The sequence below is a fragment of the Salmo trutta genome, chromosome 34 (assembly GCF_901001165.1).
Source record: "Salmo trutta chromosome 34, fSalTru1.1, whole genome shotgun sequence".
NCBI lineage: Eukaryota > Metazoa > Chordata > Actinopteri > Salmoniformes > Salmonidae > Salmo > Salmo trutta.
In genome coordinates, this window is record NC_042990.1 from 23820817 (window position 1) to 23847564 (window position 26748).

General features: G+C 50.6%; 1 protein-coding gene across 1 annotated transcript; it reads right to left on the bottom strand.

The window, feature by feature from the left end:
- Window positions 1–1135: 1135 nt before the first annotated feature.
- ahdc1 (AT hook, DNA binding motif, containing 1) lies at window positions 1136–26728 on the bottom strand. The gene is made up of 4 exons (XM_029731144.1): window positions 25406–26728; window positions 23535–25264; window positions 21373–23272; window positions 1136–2238 (listed from the first exon to the last, which is right to left on the bottom strand). Exons 1-3 carry the CDS (start codon window positions 26492–26494, stop codon window positions 21379–21381), a joined length of 4713 nt encoding a protein of 1570 aa, XP_029587004.1. The 5' UTR covers window positions 26495–26728; the 3' UTR covers window positions 1136–2238; window positions 21373–21378.
- Window positions 26729–26748: the final 20 nt, after the last annotated feature.

A 26748-nucleotide genomic window follows, 5' to 3' on the forward strand; every position in this document is an offset into this window, starting at 1 on the left:
TAAACAATTTCCACTGAGGATTTTACAAAAACAAATTTACAGGAAGATACAAACTTTGAATCTACACAGCTTTTACATACTCTTTTTGTATTACTGTATAAATAGTTAAGAAGCCATTGTGCATAGAGTCACATGTTCTGATCTACTTTGAAATCAATGTATTTTGTTTGGAATATACATTTTAAAGTGAAAAATCAGGGGCTCAGTGTAATTACTTTACTGTGGAATCTCTAATAGTCCCCCCCCTTCCTGCCCTCTCCATCTCAACTCCTTCCTTTCTCACCCGCCCTCTCTCTCCCTCTCCAAGTTGTCCCATAGACTAACCCCTCCCCCTCCGTCCAATCACCAGATGAGGAACATCACTCTGTCCAGTCAGCCTGTTGACAAACTGCTTCATATGTAAACACAGTCAAATATACAAATACAGTAAAGCCCTTCACAAACACACAATACACACACACCACACCATACACACACACATGGGCAGACTAACCAGTGGATATCCAGTGGGTGGGGAAGCATGACTGCCCCCCAGGGTTTAAAGTCCCTCTCAGGATTCATTTTAGACTGGACTCATGAACAATGTAGCCAGTCTTTCTCCTCTTTCATCCCAGTCTCAATCCCATCAAGCGTCTATTTTCCTGTCATCTTTCTATTTCCCCTTGTCCCTTCCTCTCTCTGTGCCACTCTCTTAACTCCCTTTCTTTCACTCCTCCTCGCTCTCCCTTCCTCTCTCTGTGCCACTCTCTTAACTCCCTTTCTTTCACTCCTCCTCGCTCTCCCTCCCTCTCTCTGTGCCACTCTCTTAACTCCCTTTCTTTCACTCCTCCTCGCTCTCCCTCCCTCTCTCTGTGCCACTCTCTTAACTCCCTTTCTTTCACTCCTCCTCGCTCTCCCTCCCTCTCTCTGTGCCACTCTCTTAACTCCCTTTCTTTCACTCTCTCGCCCGCCTCCTTCCCTCCCAGCCGTGTCCCTGTCTAAACTCGCTCCCTGCACTGCATGAGCAGTGCTGAATACCAAGGAGCTCACACACACACACACACACACACACACACACACACACACACACACACACACACACACACACACACACACATCCCTCCCCCACCCTATAAAGCATTAGGAGTCCAGGCAGTTCACCAATGGCCAGATCAGAGTGTATTGAAATATTGCGCTGTAGATACATCATGACATTAACAGACATATACAACTGTTTATCACAAAAAACACCAAACAACACGAGACCACAGAAAAAAGGAGCGAGTAAAAGAAGGAAGAGAAGCCCTGTTCATCCATCCACCATTTCAGATGTAGAGCTCTACCCCTTTAGACCCCAAACACACATACATACACACAAGTCCATCCGCGTGGTTACACACACACACACACGTCAGTCTCTTTGGGGTCAGATTGTGTGTCCGGTCTCTTTCCCTCCTAGTAAAAACAGTGAAACACAGGATGTAGTGTCTCCATGCTGGAGTCCTTCCATCAGAGCAGAGACCATGGCAGAACGTTAGAGAAACGATGATGGAACGTTGTGTAGAGCTGTTGTAGCACAGCTGTGGTCAGGGGTGGACTTGGACCAGAAATTGGCCCTGGCATTTCTAACACATAGGCCCATTTCTTATTAGCCAAATAGTGATCTTTTTGCGTGAAAAAAGTTAGATAGGCCCACTGGGCTTAAAATGGACCAGCCCATCTGGAATTTGCCCAAAATGCCAGATGGCCAATCCGCCCCTGGGTGTGGTTGTGGGTCTGTGGTCCTGGCTAAAAGCCTGAACGTTAGAAAACACTGATGGAACATTAGTAACGTTGTCTTAACTGTTTCAATGTTGTGGTGAGGTTATGGGTCTGTGGCTGTTGGAGTCTATGTACAGATGCTGGTAATTCCGAGCTGATGCTGCAGTCCACTTCTCTCATATAGCACACACAGAGCGAAGGGTGTATGGTTTCGGGGATATGGGATTAGTGTGTTTAGCGTTGGGGGCGGGACTTTTCCATTAGACCCCGCCTCTCTGTTCCTCAGCGTCTGTCACTCCTCCCACAGCTCCTCTAGGCCACTCCCTCTTTCCAGCTGTGTCTCTGTGTGTGTTGCAGTGGGCTTTTGATTGTCATAGCTGGAGAACTGAAGATCTACTGCCCAGAGTTAGCAGATCAATTCTGATCCATCATCTTGTGTCTGAAAGTCTCTCCTTACAAAAAGTTTACAAATCTGAAAAAAGTTGAGATTTAATGCACCTGAAAGAGAGAGAGAAACCGTAATTATGATGTGATTGTTAGACAGTAAAACCTTTACATAGCTAAATGGATGAAACAGATGTTAATACATGTCTTTGGGTCTTCTGTCTAACCCTTTAGTAGAGAGAGAGTAGGTCCTCTTGTGTCTAACACTTTAGTAGAGAGAGAGAAGGTCCTCTTGTGTCTAACTCTTTAGTAGAGAGAGAGAGAGAGTAGGTTCTCTTGTATCTAACCCTTTAGTAGAAAGAGAGTAGGTCCTCTTGTGTCTAACCCTTTAGTAGAGAGAGAGAGAGTAGGTCCTCTTGTGTCTAACCCTTTAGTAGAGAGAGAGTAGGTCCTCTTGTGTCTAACCCTTTAGTAGAGAGAGAGAGAGTAGGTCCTCTTGTGTCTAACCCTTTAATAGAGAGAGAGTAGGTCCTCTTGTGTCTAACCCTTTAGTAGAGAGAGAGAGAGTAGGTCCTCTTCTGTCTAACCCTTTAGTAGAGAGAGAGAGAGAGAGTAGGTCCTCTTGTGTCTAACCCTTTAGTAGAGAGAGAGAGTAGGTCCTCTTGTGTCTAACCCTTTAGTAGAGAGAGAGAGTAGGTCCTCTTGTGTCTAACCCTTTAGTAGAGAGAGAGTAGGTCCTCTTGTGTCTAACCCTTTAGTAGAGAGAGAGAGAGTAGTTCCTCTTGTGTCTAACCCTTTAGCAGATAGAGAGTAGGTCCTCTTGTGTCTAACCCTTTAGTAGAGAGATTGAGAGTAGGTCCTCTTGTGTCTAACCCTTTACTAGAGAGAGAGAGTAGGTCCTCTTGTGTCTAACCCTTTAGTAGAGAGAGAGTAGGTGCTCTTGTGTCTAACCCTTTAGTAGAGAGAGAGAGAGTAGGTCCTCTTGTGTCTAACCCTTTAGTAGAGAGAGAGAGAGAGTAGGTCCTCTTGTGTCTAACCCTTTAGTAGAGAGAGAGAGTAGGTCCTCTTGTGTCTAACCCTTTACTAGAGAGAGAGAGTAGGTCCTCTTGTGTCTAACCCTTTAGTAGAGAGAGAGAGTAGGTCCTCTTGTGTCTAACCCTTTAGTAGAGAGAGAGAGTAGGTCCTCTTGTGTCTAACCCTTTAGTAGAGAGAGAGTAGGTCCTCTTGTGTCTAACGCTTTAGTAGAGAGAGAGTAGGTCCTCTTGTGTCTAACCCTTTAGCAGATAGAGAGTAGGTCCTCTTGTGTCTAACCCTTTAGTAGAGAGATTGAGAGTAGGTCCTCTTGTATCTAACCCTTTAGTAGAGAGAGAGAGTAGGTCCTCTTGTGTCTAACCCTTTAGTAGAGAGAGAGAGAGTAGGTCCTCTTGTGTCTAACCCTTTAGTAGAGAGAGAGAGTAGGTCCTCTTGTGTCTAACCCTTTAGTAGAGAGAGAGTAGATCCTCTTGTGTCTAACCCTTTAGTAGAGAGAGAGTAGGTAATCTTGTGTCTAACCCTTTAGTAGAGAGAGAGAGAGAGTAGGTCCTCTTGTGTCTAACCCTTTAGTAGAGAGAGAGTAGGACCTCTTGTGTCTATCCCGTTAGTAGAGAGAGAGAGTAGGTCCTCTTGTATCTAACCCTTTAGTAGAGAGAGAGAGTAGGTCCTCTTGTGTCTAACCCTTTAGTAGAGAGAGAGTAGGTCCGCTTGTGTCTAACCCTTTAGCAGATAGAGAGTAGGTCCTCTTGTGTCTAACCCTTTAGTAGAGAGAGAGAGTAGGTCCTCTTGTATCTAACCCTTTAGTAGAGAGAGAGTAGGTCCTCTTGTGTCTAACCCTTTAGTAGAGAGAGAGAGAGTAGGTCCTCTTGTGTCTAACCCTTTAGTAGAGAGAGAGAGTAGGTCCTCTTGTGTCTAACCCTTTAGTAGAGCGAGAGAGTAGGTCCTCTTGTGTCTAACCCTTTAGTAGAGAGAGAGAGTAGGTCCTCTTGTGTCTAACCCTTTAGTAGAGCGAGAGAGTAGGTCCTCTTGTGTCTAACCCTTTAGTAGAGAGAGAGTAGGTCCTCTTGTGTCTAACCCTTTAGTAGAGAGAGAGTAGGTCCTTGTGTCTAACCCTTTAGTAGAGAGAGAGAGAGTAGGTCCTCTTGTGTCTAACCCTTTAGTAGAGAGATTGAGAGTAGATCCTCTTGTGTCTAACCCTTTAGTAGAGAGAGAGAGTAGGTCCTCTTGTATCTAACCCTTTAGTAGAGAGAGAGAGTAGGTCCTCTTGTGTCTAACCCTTTAGTAGAGAGAGAGAGTAGGTCCTCTTGTGTCTAACCCTTTAGTAGAGAGAGAGTAGGTCCTTGTGTCTAACCCTTTAGTAGAGAGAGAGTAGGTCCTCTTGTGTCTAACCCTTTAGTAGAGAGAGAGAGTAGGTCCTCTTGTGTCTAACCCTTTAGTAGAGAGAGAGTAGGTCCTCTTGTGTCTAACCCTTTAGTAGAGAGAGAGAGTAGGTCCTCTTGTGTCTAACCCTTTAGTAGAGAGAGAGAGTAGGTCCTCTTGTGTCTAACCCTTTAGTAGAGAGAGAGAGTAGGTCCTCTTGTGTCTAACCCTTTAGTAGAGAGAGAGTAGGTCCTCTTGTGTCTAACCCTTTAGTAGAGAGAGTGTAGGTCCTCTTGTGTCTAACCCTTTAGTAGAGAGAGAGAGTAGGTCCTCTTGTGTCTAACCCTTTAGTAGAGAGAGAGAGTAGGCCCTCTTGTGTCTAACCCTTTAGTAGAGAGAGAGAGTAGGTCCTCTTGTGTCTAACCCTTTAGTAGAGAGAGAGAGAGTAGGTCCTCTTGTATCTAACCCTTTAGTAGAGAGAGAGAGAGTAGGTCCTCTTGTGTCTAACCCTTTAGTAAAGAGAGAGTAGGTCCTCTTGTGTCTAACCCTTTAGTAGAGAGAGAGTAGGTCCTCTTGTGTCTAACCCTTTAGTAGAGAGAGAGAGAGTAGGTCCTCTTGTGTCTAACCCTTTAGTAGAGAGATTGAGAGTAGGTCCTCTTGTGTCTAACCCTTTAGTAGAGAGAGAGAGTAGGTCCTCTTGTGTCTAACCCTTTAGTAGAGAGAGAGAGTAGGTCCTCTTGTGTCTAACCCTTTAGTAGAGAGAGAGAGAGAGTAGGTCCTCTTGTGTCTAACCCTTTAGTAGAGGGAGAGTAGGACCTCTTGTGTCTATCCCGTTAGTAGAGAGAGAGAGAGTAGGTCCTCTTGTATCTAACCCTTTAGTAGAGAGAGAGTAGGTCCTCTTGTGTCTAACCCTTTAGTGGAGAGAGAGTAGGTCCTCTTCTGTCTAACCCTTTAATAGAGAGAGAGAGAGTAGGTCCTCTTGTGTCTAACCCTTTAGTAGAGAGAGAGTAGGTCCTCTTGTATCTAACCCTTTAGTAAAGAGAGAGTAGGTCCTCTTGTGTCTAACCCTTTAGTAGAGAGAGAGTAGGTCCTCTTGTGTCTAACCCTTTAGTAGAGAGAGAGAGAGTAGGTCCTCTTGTGTCTAACCCTTTAGTAGAGAGAGAGTAGGTCCTCTTGTGTCTAACCCTTTAGTAGAGAGAGAGTAGGTCCTCTTGTGTCTAACCCTTTAGTAGAGAGAGAGTAGGTCCTCTTGTGTCTAACCCTTCAGTAGAGAGAGAGAGTAGGTCCTCTTGTGTCTAACCCTTTAGTAGAGAGAGAGAGTAGGTCCTCTTGTGTCTAACCATTTAGTAGAGAGAGAGAGTGTAGGTCCTCTTGTGTCTCACCCTTTAGTAGAGAGAGAGTAGGTCCTCTTGTGTCTAACCCTTTAGTAGAGAGAGAGTAGGTCCTCTTGTGTCTAACCCTTTAGTAGAGAGAGAGAGTAGGTCCTCTTGTGTCTAACCCTTTAGTAGAGAGAGAGTAGGTCCTCTTGTGTCTAACCCTTTAGTAGAGAGAGAGAGTAGGTCCTCTTGTGTCTAACCCTTTAGCAGAGAGAGAGTAGGTCCTCTTGTGTCTAACCCTTTAGTAGAGAGAGAGAGTAGGTCCTCTTGTGTCAAACCCTTTAGTAGAGAGAGAGAGTAGGTCCTCTTGTGTCTAACCCTTTAGCAGAGAGAGAGTAGGTCCTCTTGTGTCTAACCCTTTAGTAGAGAGAGAGAGAGTAGATCCTCTTGTGTCTAACCCTTTAGTAGAGAGAGAGTAGGTCCTCTTGTGTCTAACCCTTTAGTAGAGAGAGAGTAGATCCTCTTGTGTCTAACCCTTTACTAGAGAGAGAGAGTAGGTCCTCTTGTGTCTAACCCTTTAGTAGAGAGAGAGAGTAGGTCCTCTTGTGTCTAACCCTTTAGCAGAGAGAGAGTAGGTCCTCTTGTGTCTAACCCTTTAGTAGAGAGAGAGAGTAGGTCCTCTTGTGTCTAACCCTTTAGCAGAGAGAGAGTAGGTCCTTGTGTCTAACCCTTTAGTAGAGAGAGAGAGAGTAGATCCTCTTGTGTCTAACCCTTTACTAGAGAGAGAGTAGGTCCTCTTGTGTCTAACCCTTTAGCAGAGAGAGAGTAGGTCCTCTTGTGTCTAACCCTTTAGTAGAGAGAGAGAGTAGGTCCTCTTGTGTCTAACCCTTTAGCAGAGAGAGAGTAGGTCCTTGTGTCTAACCCTTTAGTAGAGAGAGAGAGAGAGAGTAGGTCCTCTTGTGTCTAACCCTTTAGTAGAGACAGAGAGTAGGTCCTCTTGTGTCTAACCCTTTAGCAGAGAGAGAGTAGGTCCTCTTGTGTCTAACCCTTTAATAGAGAGAGAGAGAGAGTAGGTCCTCGTCTGTCTAACCCTTTAGCAGAGAGAGAGTAGGTCCTCTTGTGTCTAACCCTTTAGTAGAGAGAGAGAGAGAGAGTAGGTCCTCTTGTGTCTAACCCTTTAGTAGAGAGAGAGAGAGAGTAGGTCCTCGTCTGTCTAACCCTTTAGCAGATAGAGAGTAGGTCCTCTTGTGTCTAAGCCTTTAGTAGAGAGATTGAGAGTAGGTCCTCTTGTGTCTAACCCTTTAGTAGAGAGAGAGAGTAGGTCCTCTTGTGTCTAACCCTTTAGTAGACAGAGAGAGTAGGTCCTCTTGTGTCTAACCCTTTAGCAGAGAGAGAGTAGGTCCTCTTGTGTCTAACCCTTTAGTAGAGAGAGAGAGTAGGTCCTCTTGTGTCTAACCCTTTAGCAGAGAGAGAGTAGGTCCTTGTGTCTAACCCTTTAGTAGAGAGAGAGAGAGTAGATCCTCTTGTGTCTAACCCTTTACTAGAGAGAGAGTAGGTCCTCTTGTGTCTAACCCTTTAGCAGAGAGAGAGTAGGTCCTCTTGTGTCTAACCCTTTAGTAGAGAGAGAGAGTAGGTCCTCTTGTGTCTAACCCTTTAGCAGAGAGAGAGTAGGTCCTTGTGTCTAACCCTTTAGTAGAGAGAGAGAGAGAGAGTAGGTCCTCTTGTGTCTAACCCTTTAGTAGAGACAGAGAGTAGGTCCTCTTGTGTCTAACCCTTTAGCAGAGAGAGAGTAGGTCCTCTTGTGTCTAACCCTTTAATAGAGAGAGAGAGAGAGTAGGTCCTCGTCTGTCTAACCCTTTAGCAGAGAGAGAGTAGGTCCTCTTGTGTCTAACCCTTTAGTAGAGAGACAGAGAGAGAGTAGGTCCTCTTGTGTCTAACCCTTTAGTAGAGAGAGAGAGAGAGTAGGTCCTCGTCTGTCTAACCCTTTAGCAGATAGAGAGTAGGTCCTCTTGTGTCTAAGCCTTTAGTAGAGAGATTGAGAGTAGGTCCTCTTGTGTCTAACCCTTTAGTAGAGAGAGAGAGTAGGTCCTCTTGTGTCTAACCCTTTAGTAGAGAGAGAGAGAGAGAGTAGGTCCTCGTCTGTCTAACCCTTTAGCAGAGAGTGTAGGTCCTCTTGTGTCTAACCCTTTAGTATAGAGAGAGAGTAGGTCCTCTTGTATCTATCCCTTTAGTAGAGAGAGAGTAGGTCCTCTTGTGTCTAATTAGCCCTTTAGTAGAGAGAGAGTAGGTCCTCTTGTGTCTTACCCTTTATTAGAGAGAGAGTAGGTCCTCTTGTGTCTAACCCTTTCGTAGAGAGAGAGAGTAGGTCCTCGTCTGTCTAACCCTTTAGCAGAGAGAGAGTAGGTCCTCTTGTGTCTAACCCTTTAGTAGAGAGAGAGAGAGAGAGTAGGTCCTCGTGTGTCTAACCCTTTAGCAGAGAGTGTAGGTCCTCTTGTGTCTAACCCTTTAGTATAGAGAGAGAGTAGGTCCTCTTGTGTCTATCCCTTTAGTAGAGAGAGAGTAGGTCCTCTTGTGTCTAATTAGCCCTTTAGTAGAGAGAGAGTAGGTCCTCTTGTGTCTTACCCTTTATTAGAGAGAGAGTAGGTCCTCTTGTGTCTAACCCTTTCGTAGAGAGAGAGAGTAGGTCCTCTTGTGTCTAACCCTTTAGTAGAGAGAGAGTAGGTCCTCTTGTGTCTAACCCTTTAGTAGGAAGAGAGAGAGAGTAGGTCCTCTTGTGTCTAACCCTTTAGCGGAGAGAGAGAGAGAGAGTAGGTCCTCTTGTGTCTAACCCTTTAGTGGAGAGAGAGAGAGTAGGTCCTCTTGTGTCTAACCCTTTAGTAAAGAGAGAGAGTAGGTCCTCTTGTGTCTAACCCTTTAGTGGAGAGAGAGAGAGTAGGTCCTCTTGTGTCTAACCCTTTAGTCGAGAGAGAGAGAGTAGGTCCTTGTGTCTAATCCTTTAGTAAAGGGAGAGAGAGAGAGAGAAAGAGAGAGAGAGAGTAGGTCCTCGTGTCTTACCCTTTAGTAGAGAAACACCATATCTCCTGAAACATCTTCCCCAGCTATACAGACAGCCCCCCCAACACACCATATCTCCTCAAACATCTTCCCCAGCTATACAGACAGCGCCCCAACACACCATATCTCCTCAAACATCTTCCCCAGCTATACAGACAGCCCCCCAACACACCATATCTCCTGAAACATCTTCCCCAGCTATACAGACAGCCCCCCAACACACCATATCTCCTCAAACATCTTACCCAGCTATACAGACAGCCCCCCCAACACACCATATCTCCTGAAACATCTTCCCCAGCTATACAGACAGCCCCCAACACACCATATCTCCTCAAACATCTTACCCAGCTATACAGACAGCCCCCCCAACACACCATATCTCCTGAAACATCTTCCCCAGCTATACAGACAGCCCCCCAACACACCATATCTCCTGAAACATCTTCCCCAGCTATACAGACAGCCCCCCCAACACACCATATCTCCTGAAACATCTTCCCCAGCTATACAGACAGCCCCCAACACACCATATCTCCTGAAACATCTTCCCCAGCTATACAGACAGCCCCCCAACACACCATATCTCCTGAAACATCTTCCCCAGCTATACAGACAGCCCCCCCAACACACCATATCTCCTGAAACATCTTCCCCAGCTATACAGACAGCCCCCCCAACACACCATATCTCCTGAAACATCTTCCCCAGCTATACAGACAGCCCCCAACACACCATATCTCCTGAAACATCTTCCCCAGCTATACAGACAGCCCCCCCAACACACCATATCTCCTCAAACATCTTCCCCAGCTATACAGACAGCCCCCCAACACACCATATCTCCTCAAACATCTTCCCCAGCTATACAGACAGCCCCCCAACACACCATATCTCCTGAAACAGCTTCCCCAGCTATACAGACAGCCCCCCAACACACCATATCTCCTGAAACATCTTCCCCAGCTTTTCAGACAGCCCCCCAACACACCATATCTCCTCAAACATCTTACCCAGCTATACAGACAGCCCCCCCCAACACACCATATCTCCTCAAACATCTTCCCCAGCTATACAGACAGCCCCCCCAACACACCATATCTCCTGAAACATCTTTCCCAGCTATACAGACAGCCCCCCCAACACACCATATCTCCTGAAACATCTTCCCCAGCTATACAGACAGCCCCCCAACACACCATATCTCCTGAAACATCTTCCCCAGCTATACAGACAGCCCCCCCAACACACCATATCTCCTCAAACATCTTCCCCAGCTATACAGACAGCCCTCCAACACACCATATCTCCTTAAACATCTTCCCCAGCTATACAGACAGCCCCCCAACACACCATATCTCCTGAAACATCTTCCCCAGCTATACAGACAGCCCCCCCAACACACCATATCTCCTGAAACATCTTCCCAGCTATACAGACAGCCCCCCCCAACACACCATATCTCCTGAAACATCTTCCCCAGCTATACAGACAGCCCCCAACACACCATATCTCCTGAAACATCTTCCCCAGCTATACAGACAGCCCCCCCAACACACCATATCTCCTCAAACATCTTCCCCAGCTATACAGACAGCCCCCCAACACACCATCTCTCCTCAAACATCTTCCCCAGCTATACAGACAGCCCCCCAACACACCATATCTCCTGAAACATCTTCCCCAGCTATACAGACAGCCCCCCCAACACACCATATCTCCTGAAACATCTTCCCCAGCTATACAGACAGCCCCCCAACACACCATATCTCCTGAAACATCTTCCCCAGCTATACAGACAGCCCCCCAACACACCATATCTCCTCAAACATCTTCCCCAGCTATACAGACAGCCCCCCCAACACACCATATCTCCTTAAACATCTTCCCCAGCTATACAGACAGCCCCCCAACACACCATATCTCCTGAAACATCTTCCCCAGCTATACAGACAGCCCCCCCAACACACCATATCTCCTGAAACATCTTCCCCAGCTATACAGACAGCCCCCCAACACACCATATCTCCTGAAACAGCTTCCCCAGCTATACAGACAGCCCCCCAACACACCATATCTCCTCAAACATCTTCCCCAGCTATACAGACAGCCCCCCCAACACACCATATCTCCTCAAACATCTTCCCCAGCTATACAGACAGCCCCCCCAACACGCCATATCTCCTGAAACATCTTCCCCAGCTATACAGACAGCCCCCCCAACACACCATATCTCCTCAAACATCTTCCCCAGCTATACAGACAGCCCCCCAACACACCATATCTCCTCAAACATCTTCCCCAGCTATACAGACAGCCCCCCAACACACCATATCTCCTGAAACATCTCCACACTTTATCATTTTATAGAACTCAAACTCAACCCTAAGGCGTGCAGAGACCATCCCATTAAACACTAGTAAAGGGTCTGTTATCCCCCCACCTTTGACCCTGTTCCTCCTTGTTAGCCAAATAGATAACTTTGCCTGAGCAAACAAAAAATTCAACAAAACACACTTTTCCTTCTCCTTATTCGAATACCTGCACCCCATTATAAACATCCTAACAGTAAAAACCACCCCCAACCTCTCACACAGACATTCCAACAGAGACATTAGTGACATTAACCTGGCTCACACAGAAAACACATGAATCACACTTTCTTTCATAACACAGAAAGGACACCCCTGTCTGATTCCCGGTTCAACCCATGCCAGCCAGCTGTTAGTGGCCAGGGCTCCATGAAGAACCCTCCACTGGAGGTCCCCTAACCTCTTTGGTACTGGGGGTTTGTAGAGCCCCCTCCATCTAAAACCCACCATACTCTCCGCCCCACATTCCCCCTGCCACTGATGTGCCTTCACTTCTGTTAGGCTCCTAATGTTCCTAACCTTAACGCAGAGGTTGTAGAGGGCTTTACCTCCCACCCCCTCAAACTCCCCCAGGCTCGGAGTGTTAAGATCTAACAAGTCCTCCAGACCCCCTTGCCAGTCTCCAGTCTCTGCCGTCACCTGCAGTGGCGGAAAACTTGGTGGCCCCTCTCCCTTTGGCTGCTCAAACATCCCCCTTACCGGCTCAGACAGTGCCTCCTGGACCTCCTCCAGGAATCTCCCCAGCAGTCTAAGAGACGTTATTCCTGTTTGCTGTGCCAAGACTTCTGGGCTTTTCCACCCCTCCTCTCCCAGCAGTCTCAGGTCACCCAGCCTTTTTACACCCCCTGCCATCAGTTGCCTCTGCAGGGTGGCCGACTGGACCGATCTCAAAGGAATGGCTGGGTTGTGGAAGATAGGCTCCTCCCACACCCACAGCCCAGGCTCCACACCCCCTTCTCGTGTGTGCCTTAGCAGCTGCCAGGCCCTCACCATTGCAGAGTAAAAATCTGAGAGACCTGCTGTACTCAGCCTCTCCAGCTTCATGAGGAACAGCTGCCGATCCAACTCTAATCCGCCAGCTCTCCTCAGCAGCGCGCATGCTGGTTCCCTCCAGCCAACATCAGTATGGTACAGCAGTCTCTGCACCGCCTTTAGCCAGAAAGCAGCCACCCTGCTCTCCAGTTCCACCAGGCCCTGTCCTCCTTCGTGGACGGTCATATACAACACAGTGATGGCCCGACCAGAAGAAGTCCACCAGCTTGCGTTGCAGGTCTGAGAGCAGACCGGCGGGGGGGTTGAGGACAGCCAGTTTATGCCACAGGGAAGATACCACCAGGTTGTTGATTATCAGCACCTTCCCTCTATATGACACTTGGGACAGGAACCACCTCCACCTGGCCAGTCTTGACACCACTGCCTGTGACAGCACTTCCAGTTCTTCCTGACCCACATCTCTGAGCCCAGGTACACCCCCAACACTTTAAGCCCTTCACAACCCCACTGCAAACCCCCTGGAAGCAGAGGAAGAGCCCTATCCCCCCATGCCCCACATAACAGAGCTTTGCTCTTGCCCCAGTTTACCTTAGCTGATGAAGCTCCCTCGTACACCCTCAGACTGGTCTCTAGTGCCTGCATATCCTGACCATCCCTGACCATCACAGAGACATCATCTGCATATGCTGACACTGCTATTCCTGTCAAAACATCCATGCCTGTCCAGCACACTCCCTGCAGTCTCCTGCGTAGCAGTCCCAAAAAAGGCTCAATGGCTGGTGTGTATAACTGCCCAGATAGAGGGCATCCTTGTCTAATGTCCCGTCTCACCCAGACTGGCCTACTGAGCCCCCCTCCCACCTTAACCATACATGGCGCCCCAGCATACAACAGCTTCACACATGTTAAAAAACTCTTCCCAAACCCAAACATCACATTAAACAGATACTCATGGTCCACTCTATCAAAAGCCTTCTCTTGATCTAAAGAGACCCGTCCAAAGTTCACATTAGAACCTCTCGACAAGTCCAACATGTCCCTAATTAAGAACAAGTTGTCCGTGATTGAGTGTCCCGGTACACAATATGTTTGGTCCTTATGTACTATCGAGTCCAAATGGGACTTCAGTCTGTTAGAGAGGACCTTGGCAAATATCTTGTAGTCCGCACAGAGTAATGCCACAGGCCTCCAGTTCTTAAGTTCACACAAGTCCCCTTTTTTGGGCAGGAGAGTCAGAGCCGCCGGACGGCAGCTCATCGGCAACTCTCCTACCCCGACACATTCACGCAACACGCAAAAGAAGTCCAGTCCAATTATTCCCCAGAATTTTTTATAAAACTCCACTGGGAGTCCATCAACCCCCGGTGCACGACCGGGGGTCATCTGGGTTACGGCCTCTGCCAGTTCATGGGACTACAGAGGAATGCCCATTTCATCCCTCTGTGCCAGAGAGAGCTTAGGGAGTCCTGCGAACAAGACCTGAGCACACATAGGATCACACATTTCTGCCCTATACAACTCAGTATAAAACTCCACAGTCCGATCCCGCATCTCCCCCACCACAGAGGTCACCCGCCCATCAGACAGCCATAGACAATGCATACCCTTGGCTTCACTGCTCTGTCTTTCCAAACCAAAGAAGAAGGAGCTGGGAGCATCCATCTCCTTGAGCATGGAGAACCTAACTCTTACAAGTGCTCCCTTTGCTTTAACCTGGAAAAAACTGCCCAGGTCCCTACGTAAATTCAGCTAAATTAGCCTGGAGGCCTACATTGCCTTGCCCCACCATCTCTACCTCCATCTCACTAATACAATGCTCTAGTTCCCCCAATACTCTCCTAGCCTCTGAGGATGAGAGAGCTGTGTACTGTTGACAGAAAAGCCAAATTTGGACTTTCCCCACATCCCACCATTGGCTCAGAGACTCACACTCCTCTATTCGCTGCCTCCACCTTTCCCAAAAGGTCTGGAAACCTGCGCAAAAAGTGGCATCTTGTAAGAGCTTTACATTGAACTTCCAATAGGATGCCTGCCGAGGCCCTGGTGAAATAGACAGCCATGGTTATGTGATGATCGGAAAACCCCACTTGGAGAATGGTAGCGCCCAACAGCCTATTGCTCCGATTCCTAGACATATAAAAAAAACGATCAAGTCGGGCTGCACTCACCCTAGCCCCAAAAACCTTCACCCATGTATACTGTCTTGTGTTTGGATGTTTAGTTCTCCAAACATCTACTAGATCGAACTGATTAATAATGTCCCTCAACACTCCCACTGACACTGAATGAGGCTCTTCCCCATTTCTGTCTTTTGTAAAATCCATTGTGCAGTTCCAGTCCCCTCCAACCACCAGTGTCTCCTCAGGCGCTACCTGTGAGAGTTCCTGTCTAAGACTCCCAAATAGAACCCCTCTTTCTCTCCCTGTGTTAGGCGCATACACATTTATAAAGACAAAACCCATGTTGTTAATTTCTGCTTTAACAACAAGGAGCCTACCCCTACACACCTCCTTTGAGGAGCAAATCTTTACAGACAGACCCGGTGCAAAAAGGACTGCCACTCCTGCACTAAGATTTGTCCCATGGCTCAACACACTTTCCCCTTTCCACCAGAGCCCCCAATCGACTTCATTCATCACATCACTATGTGTCTCCTGCAGAAACAACACCTGTACTTTTTTTGTTTTACATATTCACCCAACACACTCCTCTTTCCCGCATCTCTGGCGCCATTTATATTGAGCGATCCTACCCGTAGAGTCTCCATAAGAAGTGGGAGAAAAGCCAGCAAAGAAAGAGACCAATAGCAAAGCTCAAAAAGCCCAGTGTCAGAAAGAAAATATACATCTAAACAGTGTCTGAAGGTAAACCTTTACGCACTGTTGTGACCCACTTCCTCAACCTAAACCGTTTCCTGGGTGAGAGGACACCATGCCCCTCATTTTTCACAGCATGTTGTACTGATCGTACAAACTTTCTTGGATCAGGGAAAAAAGCCTCAAGAGGAACTTTTTTCCCCTTGGTCTCATTCAGGAACCTTGTCAGTTCTCTCAACGTGTACTTAGACCCCTCTGCTTGACTGGCTGTCAGCTCCGGGCCCATTGAAGAGGAGTCTGAAAAAAATAACTCCTCATCCTCTTCCTCAGACTCACTTTCCTCCTCATCTCTATCTCCCACCCTGACCACCTGCTCTTCCTCTCTGGTCGGGGCATCCCCCACAGCAACAGGCAAAGTTTCCATGGTGCCTTTGACCACACCCTTTTTCCTTTTCCGCTTGACACCCTCCTACTACCCCCCTAGTCTCTTACACTTCCCCACTGTACTCTCCTCATCCACTAGCATAACCTGACTAGACCCAGCCTCATCTACACCACCCTCCATAGCATGACTAGGCCCAGCCTCATCTACACCACCATCTCTAGCCTGACTAGACCCAGCCTCAGCTACCCCACTATCTCTAGCCTTGACTAGACCCAGCCTCAGCTACCCCACCATCTCTAGCCTGACTAGACCCAGCCTCTGCTACCCCACCATCTCTAGCCTGACTAGACCCAGCCTCTGCTACACCACCATCTCTAGCCTGACTAGACCCAGCCTCTGCTACCCCACCATCTCTAGCCTGACTAGACCCAGCCTCAGCTACCTCACCATCTCTAGCCTGACTAGACCCAGTCTCAGCTACACCACCATCTCTAGCCTGACTAGACCCAGCATCCGCTACCCCACCATCTCTAGCCTGACTAGACCCAGACTCAGCTACACCACCATCTCTAGCCTGACTAGACCCAGCCTCCGCTACACCACCATCTCTAGCCTGACTAGACCCAGCCTCTGCTACCCCACCATCTCTAGCCTGACTAGACCTAGCCTCAGCTACCCCACCATCTCTAGCCTGACTAGACCCAGCCTCAGCTACACCACCATCTCTAGCCTGACTAGACCCAGCCTCTGCTACCCCACCATCTCTAGCCTGACTAGACCCAGCCTCCGCTACACCACCATCTCTAGCCTGACTAGACCCAGCCTCTGCTACCCCACCATCTCTAGCATGACTAGACTCAGCCTCCACTACCCCACCATCCTTAGCCTGACTAGACCCAGCCTCAGCTACCCCACCATCTCTAGCCTGACTAGACTCAGCCTCCACTACCCCACCATCCTTAGCCTGACTGGACCCAGCCTCAGCTACCCCACCATCTCTAGCATGACTAGACTCAGCCTCCACTACCCCACCATCCTTAGCCTGACTAGACCCAGCCTCCGCTACCTCACCATCTCTAGCCTGACCAGACCCAGCCTCAGCTACCCCACCATCTCTAGCCTGACTAGACCCAGCCTCAGCTACACCACCATCTCTAGCCTGACTAGACCCAGCCTCAGCTACACCACCATCTCTAGCCTGACTAGACCCAGCCGCCGCTACCCCACCTACTCTAGCCTGACTAGACTCAGCCTCCGCTACCCCACCATCTCTAGCCTGACTAGACCCAGCCTCAGCTACCCCTATCTCTAGCCTGACTAGACCCAGCCTCTGCTACCCCACCATCTCTAGCCTGACTAGACCCAGCCTCAGCTACCCCACCATCTCTAGCCTGACTAGACCCAGCCTCAGCTACACCACCATCTCTAGCCTGACTAGACTCTCGCTCCGCTACCCCACCATCTCTAGCCTGACTAGACCCAGCCTCCGCTACCCCACCATCTCTAGCCTGACTAGACTCAGCCTCCACTACCCCACCATCCTTAGCCTGACTAGACCCAGCCTCAGCTACCCCACCATCTCTAGCCTGACTAGACCCAGCCTCCGCTACCCCACCATCTCTAGCCTGACTAGACCCAGCCTCAGCTACCCCACCATCTCTAGCCTGACTAGACCCAGCCTCAGCTACCCCACCATCTCTAGCCTGACTAGACCCAGCCTCAGCTACACCACCATCTCTAGCCTGACTAGACCCAGCCTCCGCTACACCACCATCTCTAGCCTGACTAGACCCAGCCTCCCCTACCCCACCATCTCTAGCCTGACTAGACCCAGCCTCAGCTACACCACCATCTCTAGCCTGACTAGACCCAGCCTCTGCTACCCCACCATCTCTAGCCTGACTAGACCCAGACTCAGCTACACCACCATCTCTAGCCTGACTAGACCCAGCCTCATCTACACCACCATCTCTAGCCTGACTAGACCCAGCCGCCGCTACACCACCATCTCTAGCCTGACTAGACCCAGCCTCCGCTACCCCACCATCTCTAGCCTGACTAGACCCAGCATCCGCTACCCCACCATCTCTAGCCTGACTAGACCCAGCCTCTGCTACCCCACCATCTCTAGCCTGACTAGACCCAGCCTCAGCTACACCACCATCTCTAGCCTGACTAGACCCAGCATCCGCTACCCCACCATCTCTAGCCTGACTAGACCGAGCCTCTGCTACACCACCATCCATAGCATGACTAGACCCAGCCTCATCTACACCACCATCTCTTGCATGACTAGACCCAGCCTCCGCTACCCCACCATCTCTAGCCTTACTAGACCCAGCCTCCTCTACCCCACCATCTCTAGCCTGACTAGACCCAGACTCAGCTACCCCACCATCTCTAGCCTGACTAGACCCAGCCTCCGCTACACCACCATCTCTAGCCTGACTAGACCCAGCCTCCACTACACCACCATCTCTAGTCTGACTAGACCCAGCCTCAGCTATCCCACCATCCCTGGCATGACTAGGCCCAGCCTCTGCTGTCTGCATCTCATTACCCCCTGCACTTTGATCTCGATTTCCCCCACTGGCGCTTGTACCCTCACTTTGTCTACGGCCTTTATGTGGGCATGCAAAGCTCTTATGCCCCAAATCCCCAAATCCCCACACTCAAAACACCGTAGACTGTCTGTGCTGGCAAACCCTGCATAGAGCCCCTCCCCATGCCTCACTTTAAAATGCACATTTAGCTGTTGCTCATTGTTGTTCAGAAACATAAACACTTGCCTCCGGAAGGAAACAACGTGCTTAACAGCAGCTGCCTGAAAACCTGCCGACAGTACACGAAACCCGCTAGCAAACATACCAAAACGACTCAGCTCTTTCCTGATTTGATCATCCGTAATAAATGGAGGCAAATTTGCAACAACTACTCTTGTTGAAGGGGTAGAAAGAGGTAAAACTGGCACCAACAAATCCCTTACAAATATTCCGCTAGCAATTAGCCTACCAACCAAATTTTCTCTTATCATGAACACAACCACAGCTTTGTTCATTCTAGAAGCAGAATGTATAAATTCAGCTCCTACCTGTTCGCCGACCGCGAGCAGAACCTCCTCCACCTTAACTCCATTCTCAGGAACACACCTGAATCCATACCGTATCGACAGCGTCTCCTCCACCTTAACTCCATTCTTAGGAACACACCTGAATCCATGCCGTATCGACAGCGTCTCCTCCACCTTAACTCCATTCTCAGGAACACACCTGAATCCATGCCGTATCGACAGCGTCTCCTCCACCTTAACTCCATTCTCAGGAACACACCTGAATCCATGCCGTATCGACAGCGTCTCCTCCACCTTAACTCCATTCTCAGGAACACACCTGAATCCATGCCGTATCGACAGCGTCTCCACCTTAACTCCATTCTCAGGAACACACCTGAATCCATGCCTTATCGACAGCGTCTCCTCCACCTTAACTCCATTCTCAGGAACACACCTGAATCCATGCCGTATCGACAGCGTCTCCTCCACCTTAACTCCATTCTCAGGAACACACCTGAATCCATGCCGTATCGACAGCGTCTCCTCCACCTTAACTCCATTCTCAGGAACACACCTGAATCCATGCCTTATCGACAGCGTCTCCTCCACCTTAACTCCATTCTCAGGAACACACCTGAATCCATGCCGTATCGACAGCGTCTCCTCCACCTTAACTCCATTCTCAGGAACACACCTGAATCCATGCCGTATCGACAGCGTCTCCTCCACCTTAACTCCATTCTCAGGAACAAACCTGAATCCATGCCGTATTGACAGTGTCTCCTCCACCTTAACTCCATTCTCAGGAACACACCTGAATCCATGCCGTATCGACAGTGTCTCCTCCGCGCTAGGCTGAGAAGCCATCGCGCACACCACACCTTGCAAACCCCAGAAAACTTACTCTGTCCTCTTCCACCCTAACTTTGAAAAAAAACTGTGGATACCGCTAAAACAAATATTGCATTAACCGTACACCATAGAAAATAAAATGTAAGGAAAAGATCAAGAAAAGAGTCTAGAAAGTTAGTTAGGACAGAGCCCTCCACACCAAACACTCAAACAACTCCCAGCATGTAGAGAGAGAGAGAGAGAGAGAGAGAGAGAGAGAGAGAGAGAGAGAGAGAGAGAGAGAGAGAGAGAGAGAGAGAGAGAGAGAGAGATGTTAATTAACAATGTCACGGAACTAATAGTAGCAAATCTCCCTCTGTCCCTGCATGTGGTTTCCTCTTCTGTCTAACCCTTTAGTAGAGAGAGAGAGAGTAGGTCCTCTTGTGTCTAACCCTTTACTAGAGAGAGAGTAGGTCCTCTTGTGTCTAACCCTTTAGTAGAGAGAGAGAGAGTAGGTCCTCTTGTGTCTAACCCTTTAGTAGAGAGAGAGTAGGTCCTCTTGTGTCTAACCCTTTACTAGAGAGAGAGAGTAGGTCCTCTTGTGTCTAACCCTTTACTAGAGAGAGAGAGAGAGTTGGTCCTCTTGTGTCTAACCCTTTAGTAGAGAGAGAGTAGGTCCTCTTGTGTCTAACCCTTTAGTAGAGAGAGAGAGAGAGTAGGTCCTCTTGTGTCTAACCCTTTAGTAGAGAGAGAGTAGGTCCTCTTGTGTCTAACCCTTTAGTAGAGAGAGAGTAGGTCCTCTTGTGTCTAACCCTTTAGTAGAGAGAGAGTAGGTCCTCTTGTGTCTAACCCTTTAGTAGAGAGAGAGAGAGTAGGTCCTCTTGTGTCTAACCCTTTAAAAGAGAGAGTAGGTCCTCTTGTGTCTAACCCTTTAGTAGAGAGAGAGAGAGTAGGTCCTCTTGTATCTAACCCTTTAGTAGAGAGAGAGAGAGTAGGTCCTCTTGTGTCTAACCCTTTAGTAGAGAGAGAGTAGGTCCTCTTGTGTCTAACCCTTTAGTAGAGAGAGAGAGAGAGAGTAGGTCCTCTTGTGTCTAACCCTTTAGTAGAGAGAGAGTAGGTCCTCTTCTGTCTAACCCTTTAGTAGAGCGAGAGAGAGTAGGTCCTCTTGTGTCTAACCCTTTAAAAGAGAGAGTAGGTCCTCTTGTGTCTAACCCTTTAGTAGAGCGAGAGAGAGTAGGTCCTCTTGTGTCTAACCCTTTAAAAGAGAGAGTAGGTCCTCTTGTGTCTAACCCTTTAGTAGAGAGAGAGTAGGTAATCTTGTGTCTAACCCTTTAGTAGAGAGAGAGTAGGTCCTCTTGTGTCTAACCCTTTAGCAGAGAGAGAGTAGGTCCTCTTCTGTCTAACCCTTTAGTAGAGAGAGAGTAGGTCCTCTTGTGTCTAAGCCTTTAGTAGAGAGAGAGTAGGTCCTCTTGTGTCTAACCCTTTAGTAGAGAGAGAGTAGGTAATCTTGTGTCTAACCCTTTAGTAGAGAGAGAGAGAGTAGGTCCTCTTCTGTCTAACCCTTTAGTAAAGAGAGAGTAGGTCCTCTTGTGTCTAACCCTTTAGTAGAGAGAGAGAGAGTAGGTCCTCTTGTGTCTAACCCTTTAGTAGAGAGAGAGAGAGTAGGTCCTCTTCTGTCTAACCCTTTAGTAAAGAGAGAGTAGGTCCTCTTGTGTCTAACCCTTTAGTAGAGAGAGAGAGTAGGTCCTCTTGTGTCTAACCCTTTAGTAGAGAGAGAGTAGGTCCTCTTGTGTCTAACCCTTTAGTAGAGAGAGAGAGAGTAGGTCCTCTTCTGTCTAACCCTTTAGTAAAGAGAGAGTAGGTCCTCTTGTGTCTAACCCTTTAGTAGAGAGAGAGAGAGTAGGTCCTCTTCTGTCTAACCCTTTAGTAAAGAGAGAGTAGGTCCTCTTGTGTCTAACCCTTTAGTAGAGAGAGAGAGAGTAGGTCCTCTTGTGTCTAACCCTTTAGTAGAGAGAGAGTAGGTCGTCTTGTGTATTACCTGCAGCTACAAGCTGGTGACACTGAAGCTGTCATCGCTGGGGGGGTCTAGTAGCTGACAGAGCACCCCTCCTCCTCCTCCTCGAGGCGGGGGCTGTGGGTGGTAGCGTGGGTGCATCCCGGGGTACGGAGGGTAACCCAGGTCCTCAGAATGCGGCGAGGACGCCAGGTGAGGCTTGTGGGTGGGGGAGGTGTACGGGGAGAGCTGCAGGGGGGCTGGTCGCAGCCCTGAGTTGAGGTGGGGAGGCAGGTCCCGTTTGTGAGGTTGCGTGGGCATGGCGCTGTGAGGGGGGCGCTCCTCATAAAGCAGGGGGTGAGTGTGGGAGTGGGGGGAGAGGTTAGGGTGGGGGTGAGTGTGTGGGGAGAGGTTAGGGTGGGGGTGAGTGTGTGGGGAGAGGTTAGGTTGGGAGTGTGGATGAGGATGTTGGATCTGGTTTGAATGAAGGTGTGTGTTGATGTGCGGGTGTGTATTGATGTGGGGGTTGGTGTGTGTGTGCGGGTTGGTGTTGGGGTTAGGGTGTGTGTGTGGGCTCAAGCTTGTCTTAGGTGTGTGTGGACTCATGTTTGCATGAGGGTTGCTGTTAGGGTGTGTGTGTGTGTTGGTGTGTGCGGTAGTGTGAGTGTTAGGGTTGTTGTTAGGGCTAGTGTGAGGGTTAACATTAGCGTGTACATGTGTGTTGTTGTGTGCATTAGCATGTGTGTGTGTAGGGGTGTGTGTGTTAGCGTGGGGGCTGCTGCTGAGCGATGCCCCTCCATACCAATAGGGGGAGCTACAGTAGCTGGGAGAATCATACTGGGAGGGGAAGTGGTCCTTGGAAACGTTTGCCAGGTTACGATGGGGGGGGCTCTGCGCTGTTCCACAGTGTGGCAGTAACCGTGGCAATGGTGAGCAGGAGGGGGAGAAGGAGGCGGGGGGAGGAGCAGGGGTGAGAGGGGGGTGGTAGGGCTGGGGAGCGGGGGATAGTTTGGGAGGATAGGAGGAGGATGTGGAAGTCATTCCAGGGGAGAGAGAGGAGGAGGCCTCACCTGGGAAGAGGGCTGGGTAGTGCTCCTCTGAGGACGGGGTGGAGGGGTGGGCGGAGTAAGGGCACGGGGAGGGGTACTCACAGGGCTCGGTGGGGTAGCCGAGATGTGAGGTGGGGTTAGGGAGGGGGGAGAGGCTGCTGCTGTCTCCACTGTAGTAGTCAAGGCCTTCCTGGAACAACCCCCCCTGAGCAGCACTCCCTCCACCTCCAACCCCACCCCCAGCAGCCTTACCCTTCTTCCCCCCTGGGGGGCGCTCACCAGGGGACGGGGACAGCCCCCCTCCTCTGCCTCCTCTTACCCCCCTGGCCTGCCGTCCCCCCATTCCACTGCGTTTTCCACCAGAACCCTGGGTTGGGGTGGAGGGCTGGGTCTGGCCTGAGGGGCTGGTGGGAGAGTCTGGGGTGGTCCCTGGTCCTGCTCCTGGTCCGCCACCCCCCTCCTTCTCCGTTTGGGGTTCGGCAGCATTCCGTTTCCTGCGCCCCCGGCTGGGCTTCCCCTGCCCCTGGAAGAGAACGTTCTGGCTCCAGTTGTAGGAGGGGCCTGAGGCGCTCTCATGCCAGTCCATCATCAGCTTCTCCAGACTTGATAGGCTGGACTGGCCTTGACCTCCCTCTCCACCAATAGGAAGAGACTCCCTCCCTCCCCCCTGCCTGTAAGCTCCGCCTCCGGAGCCTGACCCCGAGCCTCCGCCACTGACCCCACCTCCTGACCCGGTGACCCCTAGGTGGGAGGAGTCAGAGGAGGACTCTGATTGACTCTCGAGGAAAGGTTGTCGCTTGGCCTTCTGGGGGGTGTAGTTGGAGATGTCCAGGATGTCTTTGGGCTCGCTGGGGCCTGGGTCACTGTAGCCTCCTGGGTAGCAACCATAGCCCGGCCTGCAACACACACACACACACCCAGCAGAGGATCAGTTTCAGCAAGGCAAACCACAGAAACTCTAACCTTGATAACATAAGTACTTATTTGGGACCCGAGGTGATTTTGTAGATCAGGGTTCTGAGCAGTCCAACTGCAATGTAGCGTAATGTATCTCAAACACTGTACACACTTATAAGAGGTTAGGGTAGGATTGTAGTAGAGTTTTCTAATCCAAATGTTGTGGTTCCAGATAATTTAGACCTACCTGAAGCTACTTACCTGTAGTTACACTGGTTGGAGGGGTAGTGTCTGTATCCTTCTGGGGAAGATGAGGAGGGGAAGGGGCTGTTCTTGGCCATATACCCCCCTCTTCCTGGAGAAGATGGTCCAACCTGCCCAAGGTAGCCCCCATAGCCCCGCTTGGAAAAACTGGAATATCCCATCTGACCCTGGCCCATGGGGGCGGCCGTGGAGGCCTTACTCAGCCCGGCTGCCCCATAGGCTGCGAAGCTGCAGTCTGCGGGTCTTTGTGGCGCTGCGCTGCCCCCTGCAGGAGAGGAGGAGGAATAGCCAGGCGGGTAGTGACCGTAGGAGGAGGGATGGGGGGAGCTGGGGGAGCGGGAGGGAGGGAGGGAGGGAGGGGTGGACTTGGGGAACGAGGAGGAGGTGGGGGAGTTCTGGGACAGGTTATAACTGTAAGGAGGTCTGGAAGAGGAGGAGGAAGAGGGATGATGTTGGGTTGGGTTCTCCCTTGGCTCTCCTTTGGGGCTGCGTTTGGGGAAGGCTGGGGACCAGCGAGGGCCTGGGCCGCGGGCAGGGCTGGAAGAGTCGTAGTCCAGGGTGGGAGGAGGTTTCCTGGGGTCAGGGCGAGGGGAGGAGATGTCCAGGAGGTCTGAGGAGTTGTCAGAGTCCAGCAGGGAGCGGAAATATCCGGCGAATAAACCCTGCGCCTCCTCTCCACCTCCACCGCCTCTGCTGCCGCCAGGGCTGCCATACGCACTCCCTCTCCCCCCCTCACAGGACGGGAAGCCCCCCCTCGGGGAGCCACAGACCTGGTACCCTCCTGGCCCTCTCTCCCTCATGCCTCCCCCCTCCTCCCCCCAGACACCTCCCCCATTAAACCAGTCTTGTTCCAGCTGCCCCCCTGCCTCCCCCTTTAGAACCCCATTCTTGCGCGAGCGTCGTTTCTTAACCGGCTTCCCCCCCTCACCCCCAACCCCCATCTCCCCCCCTGCAGCCCCTCCTCCCCTGCCTCCCCCACCCTTCCCTCGTTTCTTGAGTAACCCTGGTTCTGACAGAGCAGGGGTCACTTTCCTTTTCTTCCCGATCGTCTCAAAAAAGTCACTGAAGGAGCTCTTGGGGCCCTCTACCCCAGCTCCTCCTGCTCCTCCCCCTGCTCCTCCTCCCCTGCCTCCAACACCTCCCCCCCTACCTCCCCTGCGTCTGAACCCTGTGAGTCGGTGGAGCAGGGCGGAGATCCCAGGGTTGTCGGACGGTGTGTGAAAGCTGTCCGGTTCGCTGGGTGTCCAGCAGCGTGGTGGGGAGCAGCGGCCAGTGGCTGGCGGTTGGCGGTTGAGGAATGCCAGTTTGGACAGAACGTCTCCGTACTCCGTCTTCACGTCGTTGGTGTCGTTCACGTACGACGGTTGCGGAGACGGGAGCTTGGCCCGCCGGCGCCGACGAGGTTTCTTGGGCTCGCCATTCCCACCGGTGGTTTTATCCGGCGTTCCAGGTACAACCTGTTTGGGAGGTCGGCCACGGCGACGTTTCAGGATCACCGGAAGTTCTCCAGGCGGGAACATGACCATCACGCTCTTCCCGTTGTTCTTCATACGGAGGAGCGCAGTTGGCTCTCGGACTACCATTGTCCCCCCCTCGGCTCCCTCCAACCCGCCATCGCCACCTGCCCCGCCCTTCTCAACTGTCTCCATGGAGGAAATCTTGTAGCTCTTCTGGCGTCGGCTGAGGTTGACTGGGATACGAGCTACCTTCACCACGATACGCCTCACCTGGGGAACAAACACAAACAAACAAATGTTATTTCCCGGGTGAAATCTAGTTGTCAAGTGATGTCAAATCAACATGACAAAATGGGTTTTGGTTTCTTTTGACTACTATGTGATTAATAATATCATAGAACTTGAACTTACACCAACAAACCGGCGTTTCCGTTTGGTGGTGGGATCTAGTTCACCAGGCTCCTCCTTCTTCACTGCCGGCCGGGGCACGGTATTGGTCAATGGACGAGGCAAGGGATTGGTTGCTGGTCTGGGATTGGTTGCTGATCTGGGCAAAGGTTTGGGCGAGGCTTTCATCGATGGTCTGGGTTGGGATTTTGGTTTGGCATTGGTTGAAGATTTGGGTTGGGGTTTGGTTGAAGTTCTATATTGGGATTTGGGTGATGGCCGGGGGGCGGAGTGAGAGGAGGGGCGTGATGAGGGGTGTGTTGAGGGGAGTGGTGCTACAGGTACTGGTACAGGTGAGGCTGCAGGCTTGGAGGCTGCAGGCTTGGAGGCTGCAGGCTTGGAGGCCGCAGGCTTGGAGGCCGCAGGCTTGGAGGCCGCAGGCTTGGAGGCTGCAGGTAGACACTCCTCCACTGTGGGGCGCTCTACCTTCACATGTACACTCACCCTCTCTTTCTCCTCTTCCTCTTCCTCCTCCATCTCCTCCCCCTCCCTCTCACTCTCCCTCCCTCCCCTCCCCTCCTCAGTGCATCTGCGGATGCGGGAAGACTTGCGTAGCTGGCAGGGGAAGCGAGGTCGACCGGAGCTACGAAGTGCATACTTTCTCTCACCTTCGACAGGTACAGGGGAGGGGTCTACAGGGGCTGGACCAATAGTAGAAAGGTCTGGACAGACTGGACCAATAGGAGAAAGGCCTGGAGGATTTGGACCAATAGCTCTTGAGGGTTTAGAGAGATCTAGAGGTGTTGAACTAATATTAGGGGCAGGGCTAATGGCTGGGGGCATATCTCTGTTTGCAGAGTGTGGAGGAGCGGGGCTGCAGGGAGAGAAAGCAGCTTGCTGATTGGTGCAGGCTGAATGATTGAGAGGCAGGAGGACCTGTCGCTGAGGTGATCTGGTGTGTGTCTCTGGTGATGAATCAGTTCTGGGCTGCTCTGGACCGGCAGAGTCCAAGTGTGTGTGAGCATCCATTTGTCTGTGAGCACTTGTGTGTGTGTGAGCGTCTATGCATGTCTCTGCGGGTGTCTGCATTTGGATGTCCTTGTGTGTCTGCATGCCTATGACGGTCTGTCCAGGTGTGTGTGTTGGAGCGTCGTTGCGTGTGTGTGTCTCTGTCTGCCTCCGTCTGCGTGTTCCAAGGACAGGCCTCCTGTGCAGGTGAAGACCGTTAGACAGGGAGGGGGGCGAGGGGGAGGGTAAAAGATCAAGGGTCTCCTGAGCTCCAGCCTCAGCGCTGGGTTCCACTGTGACCTCCTCCTGTACCCCTACAGCCCTTTCCCCCCCAAACGCCACCCGCGGCCCCTCACACC

Coding starts and splice junctions, on each gene's coding strand:
- ahdc1 (XM_029731144.1), bottom strand. CDS start 26,494: ATGCAGACACACAAGGACATCCAAATGCAGACACCCGCAGAGACATGC. Junction 25,265..25,405: donor GGAAACGCCGGTTTGTTGGT/GTAAGTTCAAGT, acceptor TTTGTTCCCCAG/GTGAGGCGTATCGTGGTGAA. Junction 23,273..23,534: donor TCCAACCAGTGTAACTACAG/GTAAGTAGCTTC, acceptor TGTGTGTTGCAG/GCCGGGCTATGGTTGCTACC.